Source organism: Aphelocoma coerulescens, chromosome 4 (assembly GCF_041296385.1).
Source record: "Aphelocoma coerulescens isolate FSJ_1873_10779 chromosome 4, UR_Acoe_1.0, whole genome shotgun sequence".
Classification (NCBI taxonomy): Eukaryota; Metazoa; Chordata; class Aves; order Passeriformes; family Corvidae; genus Aphelocoma; species Aphelocoma coerulescens.
In genome coordinates this window covers 38,955,247-38,979,615 of record NC_091017.1, presented here as the reverse complement: position 1 = coordinate 38,979,615, position 24,369 = coordinate 38,955,247, and the positions used below count along the sequence as shown (strand labels likewise).

General features: G+C 38.4%; 1 protein-coding gene across 2 annotated transcripts; it reads right to left on the bottom strand.

The window, feature by feature from the left end:
• Positions 1 to 2,657: 2,657 nt before the first annotated feature.
• TMA16 (translation machinery associated 16 homolog) lies at positions 2,658 to 20,454 on the bottom strand. Of its 2 annotated transcripts, none has more exons than XM_069013619.1 (7): positions 20,368 to 20,454; positions 19,095 to 19,207; positions 11,804 to 11,841; positions 10,936 to 11,020; positions 9,681 to 9,829; positions 4,251 to 4,293; positions 2,658 to 2,900 (listed from the first exon to the last, which is right to left on the bottom strand). In XM_069013619.1, the coding sequence occupies exons 1-7, from the start codon at positions 20,368 to 20,370 to the stop codon at positions 2,729 to 2,731; spliced, it is 603 nt and encodes a 200-aa protein (XP_068869720.1). In that variant the 5' UTR covers positions 20,371 to 20,454; the 3' UTR covers positions 2,658 to 2,728. The 2 variants fall into 2 exon arrangements, with proteins under 2 accessions (XP_068869720.1, XP_068869719.1); XM_069013618.1 differs by lacking the exon at positions 20,368 to 20,454 and adding an exon at positions 19,833 to 19,925.
• Between the last annotated feature and the right edge of the window lie 3,915 nt (positions 20,455 to 24,369).

The following is a 24,369-nucleotide window of genomic DNA, read 5'->3' as shown; positions in this document are numbered from 1 at the left end:
ATATTTGAGCCCTGATAATTAAAGAAACATGAATTTTAACTGTTAGAGCTTTGAGTTAAAAACTAAAAAAACACAGGAACATTACAAAACAGTACCTGACAAGTTAGAATCAAGAAATCGTCTCTAAAATTAATCCTTTACTAGAAAAAAAGATCTGTAAATTACAGAGAATTATAACACAGAACTAAACATTAAAATCTGAAATCCTTAGCTCCAAAAGAACAGAATTTTAAGGTATTCTCCACAGCAACTTTGTGAGAACAGAGAACATCACATAACCATTTCGCATTCCCACTGTTACCAGCATCTACTTTCTAGATTTTAAAGAAACAGAATAACAATTCAGAACTCCTGAGAGCATTCGTCTTTTTTTCACCTGTAGGGAAGAAACTCATCAACATACAAAACTCTAATAGCTGGCTACAAAGCATGATTGGTTTATGAAATTAATTGAAGAGATTCCAGCAGCTCATCTGTGAGGCAAAAAACTCTCTCTACATGCCCCCCACTCCAGTTCTGTAAGGACAAAAAACTCTCAGCAGAGAAATTATAAATAAATAAATAAATACATAAATAAATAAATACATGGCTTTGGGGGTTTTTGTTCTTTCCCACTGCCACATTAGTATTCTGCAACAGCTCATCTGAGAAATTGGTCTTCACATCATCAGTTTAAGCCTAGATTATTTGCAATTCAAATATGAATACCTGACAGCTACATATGATTTTTTCTGATAATTCAGTGTAAAAAGTTCACATGCAGACACTGTTTTTCCATTACTTGTGCAGTAGGTTAACAAAAGAGTTTAAAAGCCAGCTAAACAAGCAATGAATATATGGATTTCAAGGGAGAAAATCCACAAAGTCAAAAAGGTCTCATCTAGATATGTGTTCGTGTGGTCTGAATGAAAAATGTTGAAAAAACCTTAATTTCAAATATTTGACTATCACATTAACCAAATTTTTAAAATATCTTATTACTGGTTTGTTTAAAGGAATATAGAATATATCATTCTTCATAACTTTGCATGACAATCTTTTTGAAGCATTCACCAGGATGTCAGCCTAGTATACTGTAATTCCTATGACACCTTCCAGTTATTGAGTTATCTGCTCATTTCGATCCATATTTTACAGAATGTCATTGGAAAGTGACTCAGTGTTTCTACTTGCAATTTCAAACATCAGACTTTGTATACAAGCAAAAATTCAAAACGAACTTTTAAAAGGCAAAAGCACTGAAACAACCACATACACAACTTTAGTTCAATCCAATTACCCTGGCTGAGTTTCTACCACAGTTTAACACCTCAAGTTTTATAAATCAAAACAAGATAAATTCCACCACACAGCTCAATTTAACAAAGACATAAAAATATCAAAGCCCTGCCCTGAACTTTAGCACACTTATCTTTCAAACACAAGCACAAAGCAGTGATGTAATGGCCTGGAGATGTGCCTGGTGTCAGAGGGTAAGACACATAGTCAGGTTTAAGACTTGCAGTCCTCCTGAAAATGAATTAGATCACCCACCCATGCTCCAAGTCTGTTAAATTTATTCAGGTTTCTTCTTAAGATTAATTTAAGAAGGACAATTGTTAATTCTGTATAACCTAAACAGATTGGTTTCTTAAAACGTGAAAGGATCGCACAAGCCTATTTGTAAAGAGGGAAGAACTTAATACACATATTAACAGACAAACACTCATCAGTAACTCTTGCTGCACAGCTATGAAAATACACACCTGGATGTCTGTAAAGGAAATCTGGGAAACCCACGGAACTATTTACTATGACAAAGACTTGATTGTTTAGCACACAGAAGTGTACTAGGGATCACATATTAGAAAGATCATCCACCAGGAATAATTATTTCCACATAATTTACAGGCATCTGAGCTGTGACTACTACTACCATGTGTGCAAATAGTTCAGCTGAACTGTGACTTCTGTGCCCAGACAACCTAATATGCAGTGAGATCTCTTACTTAGTGCCTGCTGTGAAATTATCCCTAGTTTTGCCCTTGCCCTTTTTTCCTCTGATTTTTATTCACTTTACAGCCTTTAAAGTGATGATCTGCTAAGAACTTCCCTGAAAGACACATTTAAAAGCATCTAAAGAGTTGCTTCATAAAGCAAGCCTGCTATTGAAAAGTCCTGAGCAGCTTCAATTTAATTCTCAACAGACTGGTTAGAAAAAGAGTATGGACTAAGGTATATTTAAAAACAGACTGTAGGGACTTTGATTGGCTTTTGATCTGAATTCTGCAGTACAGATTGCTGAGGACAGCAACTCTTTTAAAATCTCTTGACAAAACATAAAATACCTTATCTTATTGAAGCATTTCCAGCTATGATCCTGACAAAGACTCTCAAAGAAAAGAAGGTACAAGAGAAGAGCTCCTCATGTTTAGCAGATTATTGCAATTACCATGAAAAGGTAAGGATTTCTGACCACAAAGTATTCCAGTCTGAATCTAGACAGAGAAAAGGTACTCATCGAGCTGGGATTTCAAGATATAAACTTACACAAGTAAGATTTTAAGTATTTATTTACAGTAAAAATTTTTTATCCAAAAATATACAGCTTTACCCAGTAATATTGTTTACTCTTTACCACAGGTACACAAATCATAAAAAAAGCAACTAGCAAAGCCTTTGGAAATATAGTTAAATTTTATTTTTGTTTCCAGTGATAATTAAAATATGTTTCTTACAATTTGTTTCACTATTTCAGCTCTTGAATCAGCTGGTGCTCCTCAGGGCCCACCTCTTCTCCTTCATTCAAGTCTTCTTTTGCTTCTTCATCTATCACCTCAGGATGACTGCAGGCAGCATCCCTAGCTGAGAGCTTTTTCATTTTGATGTTTGGGAGTTTCCTCAGATCACCATCCCATTCTCTTAGAGAGAGAAAAAAAAGTAATGAAAACCAATTACCAAGAGAAAGGAAGGAATGGCAGAGTTAATTCACATATCCTCAGTGAGGCTGCTTTTCTAAGTTATCCTCTCTCCTACTGTGGTATGAATAAGCACCACAGATTTCACCTGATTTTGTACACTACAGAAGCTGTAATTTCTCTATGAACAAATATGTACTTTCAGATGTGATATTCTGAAACAAAAATACATTGTTCACTTTATTCCCACAGATTTATTGTATCCTCAATTACTTTCAGCCACCTGCTTTTAGGTTTGTCTCATTCAACTTGCAGTCTGGTAAGCAACAGAAAAGCAGGTCAGAAGAGTTTCTTCATCTGGATGCTTGATTTACATATGTAATATCACATGTACATGAGTCCCTCATGATTTATGGTAAATATTAACACGTTGTATGACTGACTTCAAGAGAACACAAAGTGTTAGTCAGCATTAATTCACATGGTCAGTGTGTTATTTCCAAAGGCTGGATGAAGGAGAAAAGGTTGTTTTAAACATAAGTCAAACCCAGTACTCACTTAATAGAATGCTTTCTTGATTATAGTAAGTGCACTTCATGGATAATTTTTCCCAAGGGCAAAGACAGTGTTTGCCAATTTTAAGATATGTTTTTGCTCTACCAAGGCAATACAACAACACTCCTATCTGATGTCCTAGTTCAAGAAGACAATTGCATATTTATAAATACAGCAGTCTTTCTTTGGGATTTCTGGCTTTATTCCAACATCCTGTATGTATGCCTTCTGGCTACATACCACCCCTGGGAGTCAGTGATATATCATTCTTTGCAACATAAGCTTTTTTTTTTTTTTTTCATGTATTTCATTTGATAGAGCTGTCAGCAAAAATGTTCACGCAGTCTATTGCCAGGACATACCAACATGGTGGCCCAGATGAGCCAGTTTCACAGCTCCCAGATCTTTTAACTGCATGCAAGTCGTAAATTTGTTGAAGATTTTCAACTAGTACATGCACGCATACCAAAACTACTGTGAACAGCTGAGGTCAGCATTTTAGGTAAAATATTATCTAAGATACTGAGAAAAGAAGTTACTTAAGTTAAAGAAATGGCATTCTAACCGTTGACTCTAAATCTTCCAATGTTTTAATTAATAACTATCACCAGTGTTTAGCTTGTAACACCTACAAAATGCCAAAATAGTAACGCCATACCTACTCTGCTTTTTCAAATGACAAATTCCTTGGCAGTTTTGCATCAGTTCTTTTTTTTATGAAAAGAGACATACAACAGGTGAACTTCAGAAACACTATTTTGCATAAACAGATTATTAGTGATAATAAAAAAAATTTACCTGAAAAATTTAAGATGCTTTCTGTTCATAATGTCTGGGATTTCTAATAGGAAAGAAATTAAATTCTATTAGATGTGTTACATTATTCAAGTGAGTTTCATTTCAAAGGAAGAAATGTGAGCTAAATGGCCTCTAACCAAAATGGCCACATACCTCCTTCCCAGTGCAACCAAATTGTTCTAAAAGAAACCTGCCATACATATATATATATATATATATATACCAAACCACCACTCATTAAGTGTTGTTTCACTCTAATTTGCCCCAAGAGATCTATCAGCAAGAATCTCAGTTACCCTCACCTTCAGGGCCAGGCCTTAACATAAAGTACTGAACACAGAGAAACTAACATTCCATAGTTACTGAAATGCCTTTTAAATACTGCAGTAAATGCAACAGAACACTTATAGAGACTGTTGGCATCTGTCTCCTCTCAGTAGTTCATGTTCATCTTGGCTGAACAGAAACAAACACCAATAATTTTAATGACTGAAAGTTTTCAGTCTTCCCCATTAACAGAAATAAGTACATATACTCATGATAAATCTGTACTACCTTTGGTAGTAAAAACAAAGGCAAATGTTTTGCATTGAGACCTGTGGGACAGACCATTTTGCTTTTTTCCTCCTGGAGTAGCCAAAATCTTCCTATTAGATGTGTAACTTAAAATTTAGGCAGATTTTTACATAGGATGCCAAAGCTGCTTTGCCTCAATTCAGTGTCGTTCTTTTCTTGGTCAGTCCTGCAGTGTTGCAAGCAGCCCATGTTTAATATCACCACTAATTTATGGAGATTTATGCCTTAGGAGCCTTGACATCTTTCCACAGTATAGAATACCTCATTACTGTCTATGAACTGGACAGATTTCACAGCCGGCAGGTTTCTCAACAAGACAGATGTTTTCTACCTCTGTAACATTAAATCCACTTTATTTTACCTCTTAAAATTGTGACATTTCAGCACCTTTTATATTGTCCTTGAACAAACAGTTCTGCCTTTGTTCATCTATTAATTTTCTCAAGTCTTAGAGTAATAAATGAGATCATTCTATCAATGCAGGATTACGGATGATTCTGCTCCTACAAAACATAGGATGATGATACCTGTGCCATTTATCTTTGTGGCCAGGCAGTCCTTACTATTCAGAAACCTATTCCCTCCCTCACACTTGGTTATAAAGTTACCAGTTGAAGAACAATAGTACATGCAAAATGTTTTGATAACAACTACAGTGATTTCTGCAGACTGCTTCTCGGTAAACAGAGGAGGTGATACTGCTCACAGCTGAGCAAGGCAAGGCAAAGAAACATTCACCCTAATGCTTTTTTAGTCTGCTGATTCCTTGGTTTCGATAAACATCCATGCCACGTTAGGTCCATCCTTCTCAATAAAGCCTTGACACAAAGCCATGGTTGCTCTTGCTTTCTTTGCAGTCCCTTGGACTGCACCCATGGCAAGCACAGTGCCAAACGCTGGAATATCCAAGCTCCCACAAGGGAAAGAAGTTCTTCCCTTCTCCCAGGTATTTTACAAGATGCAATCAATGCTACTCCGTTTGCCTCTAGTAGTGCATGTAGTGATGTAAACAGTGAGTTTGGCAGAAGTGGCACCATGCTGAGATTTGTATTTGTTCCTTTTATCAAAGCACTGATTCAACATACAGTTCAGTGTTCTTGTCAGACAAACCAGGACTAAATGACAAGACTTTCAAATGCAGCCCTTTCATTTGCTTTTCTCTTTTTTTTTTTTTTAAACATTTAATGGGTTTAAGTCATGCAGGACCTTTTCCAAAGGGAATATTCTAACAGTTTTATCTAGCCCATCATCCAGGGCTCACTAACATCATGAGAAAGCAGGCACTCTAAAGAGAGAAAATTCTGTGACAAACTAAGATTTGGCACTGAATTCATCTTTACTGCTTTGGCAGTGGCAAAATTTTTAAGCTGCACTTACATGTGTGTTTGCAATATGTTACACAATAAAAACTACTGAGTTGCCAGATTAAGATTACAACTGTGTGTAGAAATAAACTATATACAGCACAGTAACTGATTTTCTAAATTATGCTGGATTAATAACTCTTGTCCAACTCAGCTGCATCTCCTTAGCATGCACTGATGCCATGGTTTTTGCTGCTGCTTGTGAACTCCTTCATTTGCTTTAAAATGTGAAGTCATAGGAACATGTTTTTCTGAACTAAAGATAGAAAAAAATCTAAGAGAGAAATATGGCGCAGGAATTAGTGGGAAAGAAATGAAGTATTTAAGGGGAGTAGATTATTGTCTGGCCTTTCTAAGACTAAGTATTCAGCAATTTATGTGCTTTAGCAAAAGAGCAGTGATGATGCCTTAGGATTTTAGCTTCTATATTTTTCATGTATCTGTAATCCTGTAATTCTTTAGTGTATAACTCTAAACTCCCTATACAGTTTTAGCTACTGCTCTCCCATTTTGGTCAGACAAAACAATTCCTCTCTAGGCCTGAAACTCAAGGACACCCTACTGTCTCAGGCCCTGAGAAATGTAAACAAAAGTGAGTTGCGGGGGAGCAAACCTGGGGTTAAGTGACTTCATTACCTGAAGCTGTAATTGGAGAATTAACCCCCGATACGCAAATGAACCAAACTTACAGAAGTATGGAAACCCGCGACCCCATCGTCCATTTCGGGTGTAGCCCCTGGGTGGGCTTTGTCTGCCCTAATGTACCTGAAGGCCCTTCCATAAATATAACTGCTTTTATTCTCTTAATTTTGTCTAGCCTCTGTTTTTAGGTAGTCCTAACAAGGCACAGTGAAAGATTTAAGTAAACATTTTTTCATGTTTCTGACCCTTTCAGATAGTTCTACTTTTCTTTCTTTTGAGGAAGAACAAACAACCTGTTAAAAAGAAGGAAACTGTAGATGCTCTTTAGGCAAAGAACCATTCAGTTGTACAATAACGTTCACTACAGAAAACAGAAGCTAACAAACAGTAACAGAAATTACATTAGCAGATACATGGAAATAATACAGCTTTCATCTGAATTAAATTGATTTCCCTGTAATGTGAAGCCTCCAGAACTAACTAATAAAGGTATTTAGTTTTAAAAGCCACTTTCCCCCAAGATTAATATTATGCATCTGAGAGAACATGCAAGGTAATTAGAAGCAAATTATCAAAAATGGATGATATTCAGATGAAGTAATTATGATGCTTTTCCACTGAAAGCATGCTAACTCCAGGTTACAAATAAATAGATAAATATCTAGCATTGCCTTTCAACAGCTTTGCTATAAACATGTTAGACCAGATTAAACAAAAAATGCAAACACAAAAATGAAAACAAGAGGAAGAAAACTGCAGTAAAACTATGGTAGATATATTTAAAGAGTAAGGACAAGGAGCTGCTAAACCTCAACAATCTCACTGATAATGTTCCCTGTATAGCTACTGTTTGTTTAAAAAAGACTAAAATTTATATATTTTAGGATGTCTACCACTTTTGTAAACAAATTTTTACATTTTATAAAGAATTAGTTTTTCATTTACATGTATCTTTGACAGGATAAGAGGAAATGCCCTCAAGCTACACCCAGGGAAGATTCATGTAGGACATCAGGACAGATGTTTCTTCGCTGAAAGGGTGGTTAAGCATTGGAACGAGCTGCCCAAGGAAGTGGTGGAGGAATCAGCAGCCCAGGAAGTGTTTAAGAAATGACTGGATGTGGCACTTGGCGCTATTAAGTTGACATGGTGGTGTACTTAGGTGACACGGTGGTGTTTGGTCAAAGGTTGGACTTAACAATCTTGGAAGTCTTTTCCAACTTAATTGATTCTATGATATAAAGAGACTGCATCCAATTTTAGTAGACTTCCCTAAATGAAAAGAATACATATTATGCAGTCTCTTCATAGCAAATGCACACACATACAAGAAATAACTGAGTTCAAGAATGGGGGGGTGGAGGGGAGCCCAACAAATCTAAGTCAGTTATAGAAGCTCCACACACTAAAGCTTCCAGGATTAATAATGAGCTAGAGGCATAAAAGCACTATTTCCAGCTGATTTCCATTTATGCCCATCTGTAATTACAGTATTTAGTTGCTATAGTACTTAGCAGCAACTATTTTCTCTAAATGAACACTGTCGTAGACAGACAGCAAAACCTGCAGCAGCTGTGATAACAAATAATGAATGATTTGAAAATGTATTTAATATGTGAAGTTGCACTGTGCTCTCTGAATGCTTTACTTACTAATTCTATAATAACCTCCAATTCTGCCTACAAAATTTCTAGCTTCTTCATTATTTTTATGTTGTGCTTGTGTATTTGCCATCTTTTTCTCTAGCCCTACTGCTTTTTCCTGTCAGTTTTCCACAAAGCAGTAAGGAAAAAAAGAACTAAAACTTAAAAGCAAAAAACAAAATGAATACTTTCTACAACTGAGCTATTTTATGACAATCACAGCATCTATTTTCCTATTACTTTTTTTCCCCTCCTTCTAAGAAATCAAAGATTACACATGAAGTCATACAGATATTCCTAAATTTCTCTGCCTCTGAAGGGTGCACTGGCAAATTTTAAAGTCATTAATAATAATTTTTTCTTTATTTGTACAATACATATCAGGGTGTGCTGATTTTGCTGGGGTAGAGTTAATTTTCTTCACAGTAGCTAGTACAGGGCTGTGTTGTAGATTAGTGCTGGAAACGGTGTCAGTGAAAACAGGATGTATTCATTATTCCTGAGCTGGGCTTGCACAAGGAGCTGGGAGGGGACACAGCAGGGACAGCTGACAGGGGAATATGATAGACAACCCAAACCTTGCTGTGCTTTGTATCCCAACTACAAAATAATGTAGATTTTTCATGTCTTCCATGACATACTTTTACTATTAGAAGGATTGATTGTGACTAGATAATACTTTAGCATTAAAGCCAAGTTCACCACTCAGCTTCAACATGCATATCATTGGTTAAACCAAAACACATACACTTCACTGCTTGACTATCCTCAAAACAACTCTTCACTTTTTGCACTTTCTTTATCCCTTTGTCTTTCTTCCTTATTTCACCAAACTATTGCTGCTTCCCTTCAGCCTAGTTCCAGCTGTCAAATGAAGGTCCAAACAAGCTGCTGAACAGCTTGTATTCAAGACAGGTGCATTAAAAGCTCACTTTAGTTTCAAAAATAGGTTATGTATGCCTGCACTGAAAAGACAGTACTAGCAAAGATGCACAGAGGCAAAAGTAGAATATGTCAGATCTCCACCATCTTTTTTTTATCCTTTTCTTCACCCTTCCTCCCAAACAACTCTGCAAGGCATAAGCACCTAGCACTTAGTTAATTTCTTTAAAGAGAAAAATAAGGACAATGCCTAGAAAGTTTGCCTAGATTCTGGCCTTGTGAGCAGGTGTGAGCACACAATTCTTTCTAATGCCTTTACATACCTATTCCATAGCCCTCATAGAGTTGTCTTTCACGTTCTATTGTCTGCTTGATGACAGTTTCCCGTGACCCATGCTGTCTTCCTTGTCTGCCTTTAATACTGTTTTGTAATTCAATCTGCTCCAATTCAGCATTGAATCGACACATGTAACTGAAAGAAATAAAATGCATTATAGCCAGATGCAGTCATGCAAAAAATTGCAAAACAGAATTACTCTGATAAATTATTTTACTAATTGTATTTATTTCCTAATTTATTTTCTAAATTAGAGATATTTCTTAGACTTGAACAACTACTTTGATCTTCAAAGTGGAAGCTCCATTTAGAACTTCCTTTAAATCACATGTGGCTTCCAGAAGAATTTTTTTTTATTTGCCTTTTTTTCTTTAACTATGTTTGCATAAAACAAAACTACCTCATTATTATAATTCACGTGCTCTGGAAGACCCATGTTTAATCTGAGTGAGTTAAATTCCAAACTTTTAATTGCTGGATTTCACCACCTCAGTTGTATCTTCTAAAGCAAAATTCTTCTTTGGCATGTGTTCTACATCTCTTTGCAAACTTCCAACTCAAACCCCAAGAGTAAGCTTTCATTGTCTTTGAAGTATCACTAGCATTGATGAGCATGTAGAACATGCTGTTCATGAACAGTGTAGGAAATATGTCAGAGCTTCTAAAGGAAACTGATACAAGACACCTGGGTAAGAATACGTATGTGTCCCATGTTATTTAGCTAGCAGGTGAGAAATGGTGACAAGCCACAGGCATGTACACCCAGCAGTGAGGAAATAACTGAGTTTTTCCTCATCAGATTAAAATTTGGTAGTTCCTGCCCTACAAATTGACCCACCTGACTAGTGTTTAATCTTCTCAGCGAGGAAAATCGGAGACTAAAGGAGTAAGTAGTGTGAAAACTGTGCATTCAGGTGTCACAGAATAATGCAACAAGCAAATGCATGTGATTACTACTGTCCAAATCATTTACAGTCCTCCACACACTACAAAACTAAGGATATACTTACAATGATTTAAAGAAAGAAACTACAACACATGACTTATTTGAATAATTCTAGTATGACTATACACATTTCTCAATATATGTCAGTGGTAACAAAATCAACTACATGATATTATAAAAAGCAATATATAAAAAGTCCTCCTCTGAGTCATCATCACTTTGCAGATCTTATACTAAGAACATTATTTTTAAAGACAAACAAGCTTTTTCATCTTGTTTTTAACACCAGTCTTACTTTTCAATTAGTTCGCCAGCTTCCTTCTTTGTGTACTCGATTTTACTGGGGTCAAGGTGACTCTGAAACCATTGCAGTTTTTCTCCTACAAGAATAAACTTAGCATTAATGATTACACCACCAGTGTAGCATCAATACAGATTAAAGTTTCTCAATGTTTTCTAAATGCCCCCCCATTTTTCAAGATTTTGAATGGCATCATAGACTCTGATACTGTGGGTACCAGGTATGAAGGTACCTGTAATAGAAACATTCCCACATGATTTCAGATTTATTTTATACCTTCCACAGGAAAAAAAAATACATTAAGCTTTGTTTTACTGGAAATTAATTAAAATATCACTATATCTATTGCTTAGGAAGGAAACTAAGAAAGGGGAAAAAACCAACACAATGGCTGAGTAAGAGTTCTGATCATCACAATTTTTAAACAGATTAAATTGAAAAGGTGCAGGATAAATCATATGGAAGAGAAAAATATTCCAGGCTGTGTCTCAAAGTTTTGAATTTACTTGCTAGCATAATGTGTCTTTTAACCTACATATATCATCTTCTTTTACAAGCAATTATAGAAAGCATGGAGGCCAAATACAATAAATATGTGTACAGATGTACAAAACACTTATGTGTCTATATTGCCCTTTTGTTGTGTACAGTGACTAAAGATTAGCTATGCTCAGCCCCAAATTCAATCCTGTATATATTAAGTAGATGTCAGGTATTTCAGTATTTCAACCAAGTCTATTTGAAGATTGCAGAATCAGATTATAGAGAAAAAAACTAACTGGACATCTAAAAAGTTGATAAAACTTAGACTCTCTACTAAGAAGCTGAATACCCATACTCAGTAAAAGAAGTTTCTGCTTACCAATAATACTTAAACGTAAAGCTTTGTCAGTCTTCAACCTAGCAGAGAAAAACCAGATATGTTAGCCAGGAATGAGTACCATATAAATAATGACCTCAATTTTATTCTCAAAAAGTGGGTTTTTTCAGTCACAATGAAAGTCAAGGTTAAATTTCAAATGGAAATATTTGATGAATTCCAAACAATGTAAAACTTACCCTGTTTCACCCAAAACATCTACTTTTTGGTAAAACTACTATCTGAAATTTGTCCAGTTTACCTATTAGGCTTAACAGTTTCTTGGAAGAAATAAGAACACAACATTTTTCTAGAGCACAAGGAAAGGAATTTCACCAACGAGATGCATTGTCACAATTTCATTGAGTATTTCTGATATTCTTCTGGCACATTTAATGAGTTTGGAGATTTCACTGCACTGCACTCTTGCAAATCAAGCATGCAATGTGAAAAATACAATTCTATTGCCTAAAAACTTATAATAATTGAAGTTTGTGCTTAGTGAACAGTAAAAGTTAATGTGTTAAGAAACCAAAGTTAACAACTTTATTAAAAAAGATGAAAAATCCCCAACTCTATCTCATAGTACTTTTAACTCCACCTCAATCTCTGGCAGGATACTCAAGGTCTGCTGTACTCTATGGGATGTATGTACACAATTTTATTTGGGATTAATTGTTCTCCTAATTAGGAGTTCTGAAAAGAGACAAGTTCTCCAACAGGAAATCCTGTGCCTTATGCTCTTTTCTCCTCAAGGTGTCAGATTTGATCTGCATCAAAGGATGTTGCACTGTTCTGTTGTTTCCAGAAATGAAAATAAAACATTGCTGGGGTAAGTATGAAATTTGTCACTGGAAAAAATATCTTAGCAATGCATATCCAGTGTATATAAGCAAGGACCTCTGACAGAATTGACTTTTTATTATTAAATAGGCAAATTGGTAACAGATTAAATAAATCATAAAGGATATAATTGATGAAGAATAAATAATGCTAAAATTCACCACAGTTCAAAGCTACTGTGGTCCTTTATTAAATTCCTTTTACTCTATAAAATTTAATGAGCATTTTAGAGCTAATTGAGGTAACTCAGAGCACAGCCTGTCACCTATCACAAAATCTGGGATCAAAAGATAAACCCTTACTTTCCAGAGACAAACATATTGTGTCACTTGTCCACAAACCTACATTATTTAAATAAATATCAGCTTTTCCAAGAAGTACTTCATCCTCTGAAGACTGTCTAAAAGCCATGTAAAAGCAAACACACAGCATGTGGGAGCTGCTAAGAATTCCACTAACATATTCAAGAAATTTTTCCTGCTATGGATACCCCAGCATGTGTAGAAAAAGCCTTCAATAAAAGCTGGGCAGGCTTTTATTCTCAGAGGACTTACAGCAGGGAGCTTTGGATGGTAACTGTCCAAGAAAAGGACAGATACTCCACTTCAGTGGAACTCCACATCAGCAATCCCTGCTGGGAACCCTGCATGGAAACACTGCCAGACATCAAAAAAAGCTGCCTAAACAGAATCATGTCATGCATCTATGTTCTAAAACACTACAAATTGCCATTTGCACCTGCTATGGTCACAAAAACATTTATTTATCAATGCAGCAAAGTATAGAACCACCATTTTCTTCTGGAAGAAAAACCTTCAGTCTCCTGGTGCACACAACTACTTTCAGTATGAGAAATAATGAATGATAGGCTCGGATGTTGCCTTATTGTACTTTTCATAAAAACCTCACCTCAGTCACTGCTACAAGACAATAGTGTTAGCAGGGAGGCTAATCAAATCAGGTGAGTCAAAGAAACTTCCTCTCATCTCCTTCCACACAATGAGTAATAGCTTTTGCTCAGGGGAAGGACAGGGATACAATCTTGTGGCAGTCTGTTGTTTCTTGATGATTTTCTCCTTCTCCCACCTCCCAGAAATCCTCTGCTTAGGCACTGATTACTAATAAAAATGCTAAGTAGCTTTCTTGATGTCTACTAGGTGCTTAAAAAGTAAATTCTACCTGTTCCTTCAGCACATCTTTGTCTGTGATATTGTATTCAACTGTTCTACTCTAAATACTAACAATGAATAAGTATTTCCCAAATCAGTTTACAAACTCAGTATTTTTCCCTGGTAACATCCCACATACAAATGCCACCTATGGCTCTGAAAACTAAGATAGGCTATTCACTAAGAAAGGAAGAAAAATTAATGGTTGATAAGACATATTTCATTGTTTCAGACTGCTAAATATCTCTCATAATTCTCCGTACATGTCTGTTTTTGTTAGCTTGGTTAAGCAGTTTAAGATACTTCCATATGAAAATCCCTCTACAATGATGCTTTGAGAGGGCTACCTAAAAAAAGAGGCTAGACAAGATTAAGACAATAAAAGCAGGCATATTTATTGAAGGGCCTTCAGGTACACCTTGAGCAGTCAAAACCCTCCGGGGCTACACCCAAAATGGACAACCGAGTCATGGGTTTTCACATTTTCTTAAGTTTGGTCCATTTGCATATCAGGGGTTAAGTCTCCAATTACAATTTCATGTAATGAAGTCATTACCCCAAGTTTTTTCACCCCTTAATTCATTTTTGTTTACATATTTCGGGGCCTGAGACAGTAAGGTGTCCTTGAGTTTCAGGCCTAGAAAGGATCTGTTTTCTCTGACCAAAATGGGAGAACAGTAGCTAACAGGCTATATGGAGTTTTAGACTTACAAATGAAAGCATTACAGAATATGAAAAATATAAAAGCTAAAATCCTAAGGCACCAACAAGGACTAATTTTTTTTTCTTTTGGTTCATTTATTTCTATAAGCAAAATAAATGATTTTAAAAGCTAACATTTTTTCAGTTCCTCATGAAGAATCTGCAAGAGCATGTCACATAGCACCACTGCTGCAAGCAATGCAAGTAGAAGCATAGTGGGCCAAGAGAGATTAGGAGGTTAGACAAGGGAAAACCCAAGGAAAACCAACCAAAGAGCTGTATCAGGAGACATTTTAAGGTTATTGCTTACTCCCAAAGGTAACTTCATGCTCCATCACTGTAAAAACTCCTTAGCTCTCATATCTCAGAGCATGTCAGTTTTAGACAGGCTTATTTGTAATGAAAATGCACTAACTCCTAAGAAATTTATAATGCATGCACAATAGAAAGGGTCTATTTTGACTCGGGGGGGGGGTGGGGAAATGACAGATAAAAAAATCCAGTGTTAGGTTTGCTTTAGCTACCAAAACCAGATAGGTATTTCTGCAGTTGCAGGCAAAACATGACTGGTGTTGGTTCATCACTATTACAGAAGTTCCATGAATTTCCCACTATGGTCTGGTTTCCTTAAGTGTAGAAAAGTCAGTGTTCTGCTACTGCCAGTGATGCAGCTATTGCTGTCTCATGAGAACAGCCATGTAATTATTTAACAGATCAAACAAGCTGCCTAAAGGAATAAGGACTTGCATGTAGATTAAGAGAGAATAAACTGGTAGTAATACACTGGAAGTTGTTGCTGCTCATTAGACCTTGAAGAGAACTGAGAGGAGAGGGATGCAGGCAAGCAAAAGGTGTAATTCAAGTAAACAAGATGACTTAAGATTGTAGCCAATTTTCTAAAAGCAATTGGTCTGTCTCCTCTTATTATGGTTAAGGATTGGTCTTTTGTAGTGCAGTCACAGTTTCTGAACAGCAAACTTATAACTGCTGTCATATTTCATTATGAATGCTTGCAGTGAAGAGTGGACAATGGAGGCTGTAAAAGACTTCCGCAACTTAATGCAGAATTGCTCCCTCCTTTTTCCCAGTGCTGCATTTAAAGTGTTGAAATTCCTTGTGGAAAATGTCTACCCTTTTTTTTTATCTAGTTTGGCAAAAGATACCGGAATATGCATCTCATAACTTAATGCAATTTTCCTTCCTGTATAACATAAAAAGGAACATTCACAGCAGTTATTTCTTTTTTCTCCATCCTGGAGGAAAGTTAATAAGTAAATAAAAGCCTAAACTGTCTCCAGTCCTGAATCCTGTCTCCAGACAAGTACCAAAGGAAAAAAAATAACAACAAAAACCAACCAAAACAAGCAAAACAAAAAGAAACAAACCACACAAAACCAAAATCATTGACTGATACTTCTATAAAAGACATTCTCATCCTCCACTAACATGCCATTCAAGGCCTTCCTACATCCAAGGTAATACCTTTGTATTTAGTAATCAACAGATCAAATGTACGTATGTTCAAAAAGTATTACTTCATAAATTTAGCCAGCCACAATTAGAGCATCTTTTGGCAAGGAAATCCACAGCTTAATAAAAATAATACAGATAAACTCTATGGACTTCCAACATTCACTGACTAGACTAATCCAGTTTATCCATTTTGCAGAAATGCATGAGCCTGTACAGAGAAATGACCCCTTTACTCAGGCCTGGTGAGATCATATTGAGCATTCTGTTTCCAGTTTGGTGTCCTATTCATACTTCAGACAACTTACTTCTACACAATAACAAGCATGGCCAAAAAAATACCAGATTTGTAGATGGGACTAAGGAAGAAAATTCTGCAGAGATTACAAGGCAGCTTCTCCTATTTACCACCAAAAGATGTATTAACCTTCCAACCAGAGAAAAAGGCTGTCATTCAATAGAAGTAATTTCGAAAATTGTTTAAAAACATTTAATAGACTTGCAGAAGCAATGCGAATGAACAAAACTGGTGTGAGCTATTTCTTTTTCCTGACAGTGTAGGAGTGGAAAGCTTTCCTCTATCAACAGCATCAGAAATTTGTCTTTTTCAGAGCTATACAAAATGAATCCAAACCTCAGCATTATATTACAGAAACTGAAAGCTAAGTAATTACAACAAAAAGTTTAACACATATTTAATTTCCAATATTTAAAAAAACATTTACCAAGCTGATCATTTAGATAATAGAGATTCAAAAGAAATTGGAACCCTTAACGAGTCTCTTAAAAACACTACGGAAAGTAAAAAAATCAACATTATTCATGTCTTTCCAATTAAATTGTTCTTCAAGCCAAGACAATACAGAAAATAGACAATTGGAGGATGTTTTCAATGCAACTAATTTTTTAGATGTATTTTTAGAACACCACAACGAAAGTCATCTACAAAGTGCAGATCTGTGAACAACGTTAGTTAACTGTTTAGGCCCCAGAAGCGTAAGATGTAGAGATCTTATTTATTTGATTAAAAAAATGAAAAATATAAGATCATTTTGCTATCAAAATATGCTTTGGATGGTCAAAACTGACACACTATTCTTGGTGGAATAGTTTCCCTATGCAAAATGAAAGGTTACATCTTTTACAATCAGCCTAGATTGAAATAGCAAGGATAGGGCTTCTTCAAACACATCAGTAACCAAAGGAAAACTAAGAGTAATGTGGGCCTGTTACTGAATTGAGGGGGACCCTGGTAACAGGACACAGAGAAGGCAGAAATACTGAACACCTTCTTTGCATGAGCCTCCACTGCCAAGAGCAGCCCTCAGGGAGCTCTGACTCAGCAGACCAGGATTAAGGAGTGTTAGAAGGAATACTTCCCCTTGGTCAAGGAGGACTGGGTTAGAGAACACCAAGGTAAACCTGATATTCACAAAGCCATGGGCCCTGAGGGATGCATCCACAGGTGCCAAGGAAGCTGGCAGACACCATGGCTAGACAGCTCACAATTATCTTTGAAAGGTCGTGGAGATGAGGAGAGGTGCCTGAGGACTGGAAGTAAACAAATGTCACCCCGGTCTTCCAAGAGGGCAGGAAGGAGAACCCAGGGAACCACTAGCCAGTCAGCCCCACTGAAATCACTGCATAGGCAACAGAGCACCTCATTCTGGAGGCGATCTCTATCGACACAGAGGACAAGGAGGTAATCAGGAGTAGTTGGCATGGAGTTACTAAAGGTAAGGCATGTTTGACCAAGCTGATTGCCTTCTATGATGAAACAATTGCCTGGATGGGTGAGGGGAGAGCAGTGGATATCGTCTACCGCAGCTTCAGCAAGGCCTTTCAACTTTTTGCTGTTGCAACAAAAGCATCACTCCAAAAAGAAACATCAGCACAGGTCTTGGTATCAGTGTAACTCTAACTACAGGAGACCATCACTAAAAGATTTGAGTGTGCCATGTCATAATGAACAATCATTAAGTATCGCTCCCTCTAAAACTAAGTTTTCTTGTGCACATTTTTCCGTGTGATGAAGTCACAAATGCAAGCACTAAGAATCAAGTAAGATTAAGTCATCTCTTGTGATTAAGAGCTGTGAGTGGCTGCTAGGACACAAGGTGAAAGAGGTAAGGGACAAAGAGTGAGTTTAGCAGTAGGAAAATAATCTCCAATAAAAACATACAATCAAAACATACAGTCAGAGAGCACAGAAAAAATACGAAGCAACAGGGAAGACTTCTTGCATATTAGGAAACTGCCCAATCCTCAACACATGCTACTTGTGAATTCTTGCAGCAGCTCTGCTGGAGGCTACATGACCCTGCTGTGGTAGCAAAGGCCCCCTTTCTAGTTAAAGCAACAGTGCAACTGCCGTGGATAAGGCTGTAAATCAAACCCAACAATAAAACTGCACAGTCTCTGGACCAGGAGCTTCCAATTTAACACCTTCAGACAAATGAGTATTCAGGCTCAGCTCACACTGTCCATCCAGACCCTACAATTTATATGGCATTATACAGTTTATATAGTGCTATATTATACTTAGACTGAAAATGTTTTAGTAACTTCCTAAATAAACATATTTATGCATAACAACGAGCAAGATGAGACAATGTAAAATAAAGGACAGTCTTCACCAGCTGTCTTTTCCCTCTGTGGGAGGGGGAAGTAAAACTTAAAAGCAGAAAAACAAACTTGCCATGGAACAGCAGAAAACCACGAAAGAGGAGTTAACTGTACAGTCTGACTCAGAAGTCTCCTGCAGGAAGGCTTCTGAGTTTTCTTTTCTCTTAACTCGGCCTTTCAGCAGAAGCAGTTAGACCCTAAGCAGGATTCTTACCGAACTCGAAGTAAAGCCAAACTAGGTGACTTACCTTCATGTGAAATCACCAGCATGGTGCTATTCAGACTATCAAAGGCAAGAAATCTGACTTGTAAGAACAACACCGGAAGGGAAGCAGCAGACCTACAGACTTTGTATAACCGGATTTAATGCATGCAACCTGTCACTTCACATGGCCCAGCGGCAGTACTAAGTTATACAGGCCTTTCTGTTATCTTATGATTATATCAGCATAACAGTCCATGTCCACTACATGCAATCAACTTACTTTTCTTTCTTTTCCTGTTTGTGCACTTCCCTTGCAAGCTGTGCAGCTTTTCTGCTGTATGGATGGATAACTTTTTTCTCTTGCTTCCCTCCTTGAGGTTTTCGTAACTTTGGCTGAAAAGAAATCAAAGACACTATGCACTAATAAGGCTGAGTAAAATATGAAAAGGAAGACAGAAATACACATGATAAAGACTTAAAAGGTCATGCCCTGCTATCTCAGAAAGCCCTTAACTTCCAGGAGCACATTATCAATTTCACCCACTTCAATAATAAAATTACTTGAAGTCTGTACATGCTGAATAAAACCACTAGAGTACAGGAAATGCTGTGAGAAATCTTACATAGTGACTGCTGTCAAACTACCTACTTTGTAGAACTCTGCAGCTAGGAAACTAAGATTACTTCTCTGTACCTTTGCAGTAAATGTCCCCATTCAAGCTTCTATCAGATTGTTGCATCTGGGTTTCTGACAAGGGCCACATGTAACTTGCACAACACAACAAAAGGGATTTTCTTGTTCCTCCCAAGATATCATTGGAATGCCTCACACCAGGGAGTAGCCAGGGGCTTTCCTTCTCTACCCCTTCATACTGCACAGAGAGGGAATAGTACCCAAGAATTTCAAAAGTTCGGTAATATACTCTAAGTTATGCTACTTTCTGGTAAAAAAGTGTTTGAACAGAACTGAAAGGCTTTATGAAATAATATGGTATTTAACTGCGTGCAAAACAAACACCTTAAAGCAAGGGGGCTTTCCTGCATCACAACAAACAGCCATCAACAAACGGGGGCTTTAGTACATCCAATTCTGTGTGATCCCATCAGGGCTTAGAGAGCTGCGAAAAAACAGGTGATGTCAAAGACAAAACTACTGTGAATACCTCGGCAAATCTCAGGCGGCGGCACCTCGCCCCTGCTCCCTACACGGACCGCGCCTCCCCCCGCCCGTCCTCCGGAGCCTCCGGAGCCGCGGCCGCCCTGCCGGGAAGGCCCAAAAGGACGCGAACCCCTCCGGGAAGAAATGCAGCAGGTTTTAAACGCAAGGTCGGGTCACCGCCGGAATCGGCCCAGACGGCCGCCAGCCCGCCAGGGGACCCGCCGCAGACTCCCGAGGCCTCTCCAGGGACGCGGTGGGGCCGCTCCCGGCGGGAATGAAGGGCCCGGGAGCACCGCGTGAGCAGCCACCGCCATCCCCAGACGGGGAGGCTGCGGGAGCCGCACCCCTCCCCCTGTCTCTGTCGCCATTCCCATCCCGACCCCGCCACACGCACCATGGCGAGCGAGCCTCCTTCCGGCACGGCGGTGCAGCAGCCTCAGCGCTCCGGGCGGGCGGCGCGGGCGGCGCGCCGGGCGTTCCGCGGCTGCCACTCGTCCCGAGTGGGGCTGGCTGCGCCCAGGGCAGCGAGCTCCCGGTGAGACAGTGCGGGTGCGGCCACACCGGAATGAAAGCTGGATAGTATCTTGACAGCAGCTAAGGTGATTGCTAACACGTTAGCAAAGCACTGGAAAAGTGTAAAAATTCTTCCCCTCAAAACACTTGAATCAGTTGCGCTTCGACTTCTACTGCAAATTTCCCCACCCTCCGTGAGCTTGACAGACAGGCATTGCTCTCTCTCTGTCTCAAGGGGAAAAAAAAAAAGGAAACCAAAAAACGCAGCTAAAAAGCTCGATTCAGGCCAAATCACTTTGGCTACTGAAATTGATGGGGCTGCTACTGCTACCCATGAGCTTGAGATAAAAGAAAAAGTAGAAGTAGTCCAAGAACCTGGTGGTCATTATGAGGAAGAAATTCCACAACTGGTGCCTATGCAAAGAAGGAGCTTTGCTGAGCAGAAGAGAATGGAACAAAGTCAAGAAAAAGGTGACAACCTGTATGAGAAAACCAACCTTTCCCTTGGTAAGAGAAAGGAACAACCTCTACTTGTGGAAAGTCCAAAATGAAAACTTAAAGTTACAGGAGAGTTACAGGAGAGCATAACTCTCCAACATGCAGACATCACCAAAACAGAAAAAACCCCACCCCATCTCTGTCACCAACACTCCTGTGACACCTCAAAGCAGATCATCACCTACACTATGGGCCTGTAGAAAAGCAGTTGTGACTGTACAGCTCCAGGCATCACAGGCTCAAAGGAGACACCAGCTTAAGGCATTAATACTTTTTGCTCTTCAGACACTGGTAACCCTTATAATATATAAAGAAACCTATTAATTTTAAAGATCATCCCTAAACAGAAAGCCCCCAAATCTTTTACTAAAAGCATATATAAGGAAAGTGGAATTATCTAAAGCAACATCTTCATTCAGCTTGTATTGGAACATTACCTATTTGTGCACTTGCAATAAAACTATTTCAGAGTTTTACAGAACTGCTACAGGAGGCAGTGACAGTAGCAATTTTGATTTTTAATCTAATAATTTAGGATGTAGCAGTCACAGACAGGAAATTGAGCATGGAATTTTAAACAGTCCATCCAAGTAAATAGATTTAATGCTGTCAAACGGCACAGGAATCATAGTAGCAAAATGGGGAATAGCTCTGTTTTAATACTGTTCAAATCTGCTTGGGACCAGCAACTCACGTTTAATTGAGGGATGCTGAAGGAAGTCAGGCAATATGGTAAAGTGGCAGTGAAAACAATTTGACTATGGGGCCCACTCATGCATACAAACGAGAGATGAAAAAAGTAATTTGTGGATTCTTTCTTCATTTGGATGAACAGCTTGGATGCTTTAGAGCATGCATGCCTGGGAATATCAATAGGTATGCCCCTCCCGTCCAAATACCCCAGAGAAACTGATGTGGTCTCCATCTAGTTTTCATTGCACAGAGAAATGCTAGATGGGAAGCAGATGTATAACTGACTTTACTCTGAGCTGGAGGACATGGCTGGGACAGAAGTTGGAGCTGAAAGGTACCCACAGTAAATTTTTATTTGGAACTGTAAGAAAGAAACATAGTCTCTGTAGATACTTACACTTAATGGGCAGCTCCGAGGAGCCTTTCAGCTGGTCTTCTGCTGCTGACTGTAATGAGACCCCTGGGTGATGATGCATTTAATTTGGTGACCTAGTTACAACCCAAAAAGTATTCAGTGTAAATGTGCCTTGCTTTCTAGTCTGGTCTTGTTCTTTAAATAGTTTGTAATCTGGAAATTTTTTTTTTTTGCTTTTTAATACTTCACTGTGTTCATCTACAAAAGATCTTTTGTAAAATGTCTTGACAGCTGCGTGGAGTAATTGCTGTGTAAGTTCTCCTAAGGCATGTATTTATCCTGGGGCGGAGGGGCAGGGACAGACACAAGAATCCAAATTTGGCGTGTTAATAACTGGATTTTAATTTGCATTTTTTGCATTAATTTTACTGATGTCATTACAAATGCATAAGTTAAAATAAAAGAATATCTGGCTGTTACAGTCTTTCTTACAGTGTTCAGTGATGCAAAATAAAGTAGGTTTACTAAGTACAGTTTAATTCTTTCGTCCTTGATCTGATTTGCTATTAAATTGCAGTTACGTTCCATGAAATACTATGTTAAATATTAAAAAGCAGTGACTGCTGTATGGGACTTAGGATACAGTAGACATACAATTCTGAGAAGGAGGCCCCATGATAATGACAATAGCACGTATCAGCTTTTCAGAAATTCTGACATTTACGTGTCATGAATTAGACCAATTGACAATAGATTTTGACTGATTTCTGGATATTCTTAAAAATCTCATTTACAGTGTTATAACTGCATTAATAAGAATAGAATTTAAAATTGTGTTTAACTTAGTTCTAAGAATATACACATTTTCTGACTTCAAGGGGATCAGCTAAAGGTTAAAGCAATTAACAGCTGCATTTAGAATCGAGAAAAAAAGGTAATGAGCAAGGAAAACTACATCAGTGAGGGGACAGTGGGCAGTCAGAGTTAGGATCTGCCATAGTCTGAAATGCATCTGTAGTAGGGCTTTAGTGGAAAGACACATGTAGAATTTCTTGAGTATGTTCCAGGTTATCAATAAGACCAAGCAGTACAGGAGAAATAGAAAACTGCAGTTATGCTTGCAGTTGTTTAGTGGATTTTTTAGGCTAACCTCTCTTAAATTGGTGATTTTTGCATGTGCTATTATCTTAATGAATAAAGGATATAATATCCCCCTGGATCACTTAGTGTATATTTATTGCAAACTTCCTGATTTGTTTACTTTGAGAAAATTAGAGTGTTCAAAGCAGGCCGGCCGCTGGCATACTGCAGCTAGGAATAATGGAATAGGACTCCGGTTCCATTTTGTTGGTTTGCAGAAACGGGGCCATGATTAAGAGGGATGGCCGGGGGCATTCATATTGTGCCGCTAGAGGTGAAATTCTTGGACCAGCGCAAGACGGCCTAGAGCAAAAGCATTTGCCAAGAATGTTTTCATTAATTAGTCGGAGGTTCGAAGACGATCATTTACCGTCGTAGTTCCAACCGTAAATGATGCTGACTGGCGATCTGGCGGTGTTATTTACTTCAGCAAGGCCTTTGACACTGTCTCCCATAGCATACTCCTGGAAAAGCTGGTAGCCCATGGCTTGGACAGGAGCACTCTTTGCTGGGTCAGGAACTGGCTGGATGGTCAGGCCCGGAGAGTGCTGGTGAATGGTGCTGCATCCAGCTGGCAGCCAGTCACCAGTGGTGTCCCTCAGGGATCTGTGCTGGGGCCAGTTCTGTTCAGTATTTTTATTGATGACATGGATGAGGGAATTGAGTCTTTCATTAGTAAATTTGCAGATGACACTAAGCTGGGAGCTTGTGTCAATCTATTGAAGGAAGGAGGGCTCTGCAGAGAGACTTGGATCGATTGGATGGATGGGCAAAGTCCAACAGGATGAAGTTTAATAAGTCTAAGTGCCGAGTTCTGCATTTTGGACACAAAAATCCCCAACAACCTTACAAGCTAGGGACAGTGTGGCTGGACAGTGTCTGGGTAGAAAGGGACCTGGGGATGCTGGTCGATAGCCGACTGAATATGAGCCAGCAGTGTGCCTTGGTGGCCAAGAAGGCCAATGGCATCCTGGCCTGCATTAGGAACTGTGTGGCCAGCAGGAGCAGGGAGGTCATTCTTCCCCCGTACTCGGCACTGGTGAGGCTGCACCTTGAGTGCTGTGTCCAGTTCTGGGCCCCTCAGTTTAGGAAGGACGTTGAGATCCTTGAGTGTGTCCAGAGGAGGACAATAAGGTTGATGAGGGGCTTGGAACACAAGCCCTATGAGGAATGACTGGGGGAACTGGAGTTGTTTAG

What these genes read in the sequence shown, in the direction of transcription:
- TMA16 (XM_069013618.1), bottom strand. Translation starts at nt 19,874, where the DNA reads ATGGCTGTTTGTTGTGATGCAGGAAAGCCCCCTTGCTTTAAG. An exon ending in GAAAGCCCCCTTGCTTTAAG is followed by an intron (nt 19,208 to 19,832) that starts GTGTTTGTTTTG and finishes ATTTCTTTTCAG; the next exon opens with CCAAAGTTACGAAAACCTCA. An exon ending in CTATGAGGGCTATGGAATAG is followed by an intron (nt 4,294 to 9,680) that starts GTATGTAAAGGC and finishes CTTTCCTATTAG; the next exon opens with AAATCCCAGACATTATGAAC.